This window comes from Penaeus japonicus, unplaced genomic scaffold (assembly GCF_977035675.1).
Source record: "Penaeus japonicus unplaced genomic scaffold, GWHDUDI00000001_assembly GWHDUDI00000002, whole genome shotgun sequence".
Taxonomy (NCBI): Eukaryota; Metazoa; Arthropoda; class Malacostraca; order Decapoda; family Penaeidae; genus Penaeus; species Penaeus japonicus.
This window is the reverse complement of record NW_028234404.1, coordinates 4,811,793-4,813,595: the sequence shown is the minus strand read 5'-3', so window position 1 is coordinate 4,813,595 and position 1,803 is coordinate 4,811,793. Positions and strand designations below refer to the sequence as shown.

Genomic DNA, 1,803 nt, shown 5'->3' with positions numbered 1-1,803 from the left:
TAAAAACAATGGTACTGGTTGAATATGCAAAAATGCAATAGGCAAGAATAGTCATAAGACGTTAAATAACAGTCATAGTAATAATGTAACTGGTGTGTATTACACGTTAATTACCATATCTAATGATATAGTGACTTCTGATAGCTCATTACTTTGACACTATGGTAATTTTTTGTTATTTGTCTTTTTATATCTATATTTTTTTCTAATTATCCATTGTCATCTTTAATTATCCTGTAGAGATAGATGTATTGTCCCACCAATATGTATTCATACACTCATGCCTACATACATGCAGTCGCTTACACACCCGCGCACGATAAATGCTACTTATTGTACCGGATAAAATAATCCATTGAGGATAAAAATGCCTGATCTTGTGCTCGTATGGTTTTAATTGGATAAACTACATGTGTCACACCCACAATAAAAGAACACCAATAACCCATTCGTCTACTGGACAACAGAAGACTCTAAAAGCGACCACTCGTTAGACCGCTCTCTTTTGCCAAGGACATGCCATGAGACAGGAATGTGTCATGCGTTACGAAAGAGCTCGAAGGTTCTCGAAGATGACCTGGTTGAGCGCCTTGGCTGTGTCTTCCGTGATAATGTGCGACGAGAAGCAGTGGGTGTACATGAACCTCTTGCGGAAGGTGTGGAAGAAATGGCCGCTGAAGGCAGAGTAGTTGGACGACCCCCTGACCACTCGCGTGGCTTGGACGTGTTCCCCGGCGTCGGGGAAGTAGACATCCAGGTTCCTCATGTTCGAGGTTTGGCAGTCCTCCGACGGCGGAGGGACGGTTGCGAGCATCGATTCCACGAAGCCCTCGATACTGAGCATGGCCTCGGTTGCGCTTTCTTCGACCAGGAACGTGTCCTCCTTTAGCTTGGAGTGGACGCTGTGGTGGAGTGTCCTCGCGTAGTCCCAGAAGGACTCCTGCCACGCCGCTGGGGCCTCGACGGAGTTAGTGAGAATGGTGATGTGGACACCGAGGTGTTTCGACGCGTCGCCGGAGAGGAATCGACGCGTGTTCATGGCATGTATCTCGGTCAGTTTAAACGTTTCGTCTGTGCGGCCGGCCCTTTTCGCCAGCTCGATCGTAGCTCCGTTTACGAGCGCCGTGAAGGCGCTTCCCACCGACACGCCCTCCTTCTTGCATCTCTGGATGAACCTGCGAGTCGTGTCTTCGTCCAGCTCTTCGATTAGGAGTTCAGTTTTCACGTCTGTCCCCTCCAGCGACGGATAACACTGAAGTAACAGGGGGGAGCCGCTCATATATTTAATTTTCTCCTCCACCAAGCGTTGGAGATTCTCAGGATCCTTTTCGAGCTCTTCTAATTTGACAGCGACCATTTTCTTAAGCTCGTCATTGCTCACCATCTCGCCGAGCTGCTCTTGGTCGTCGATGGGCCTCCCGGCGATGACGTCATTGAGGATCCTGAGGAGGAAGTTGTAGGTCATGACGTTGGAGGTTCCGTCGGCGATGCCGTGATGGTTCCCGAGGACGAGGTGGCTCGTGTGAGGGAAGGACGCCCGAAGCTCCTCCGAGGGACAGTCTTCGCCGACGGCTCCGCGGACCAACCTGGCGCGCCACAGGGGGCCGTCGTGGGAGGCGTAGCTCTGGTTCATCACCTCCTCCGCCACTCGCTTGGGGTCCGCGTCCTCCTCGACCTGCAGTTATTCTCTGAGTTTCGGTTCAACTCTATAACTAAGCATAACGTAAACTAAACTAAACCATTATATATATATAAACACACAGACACAGACACAGACACACCCCACTGACGTCTCACCTGGAA

At 50.0% G+C, this 1,803-nt stretch overlaps 1 protein-coding gene across 1 annotated transcript in view; it reads right to left on the bottom strand.

Moving 5' to 3' along the window:
* Positions 1-377: 377 nt before the first annotated feature.
* The window catches only part of LOC122244795 (uncharacterized), a 3,390-nt gene continuing 1,964 nt past the window's right edge, over positions 378-1,803 (bottom strand). The window contains exons 3-4 of the mRNA XM_043002769.2: positions 1,798-1,803; positions 378-1,675 (exon numbers count right to left, since the gene is read on the bottom strand). The exon at positions 1,798-1,803 is cut by the window's right edge and continues 82 nt beyond it. Of these exons, the coding sequence (XP_042858703.2) occupies positions 545-1,675; positions 1,798-1,803 (1,137 nt within the window). The 3' untranslated portion in view covers positions 378-544. The remainder of the gene's footprint in view (positions 1,676-1,797) is intronic.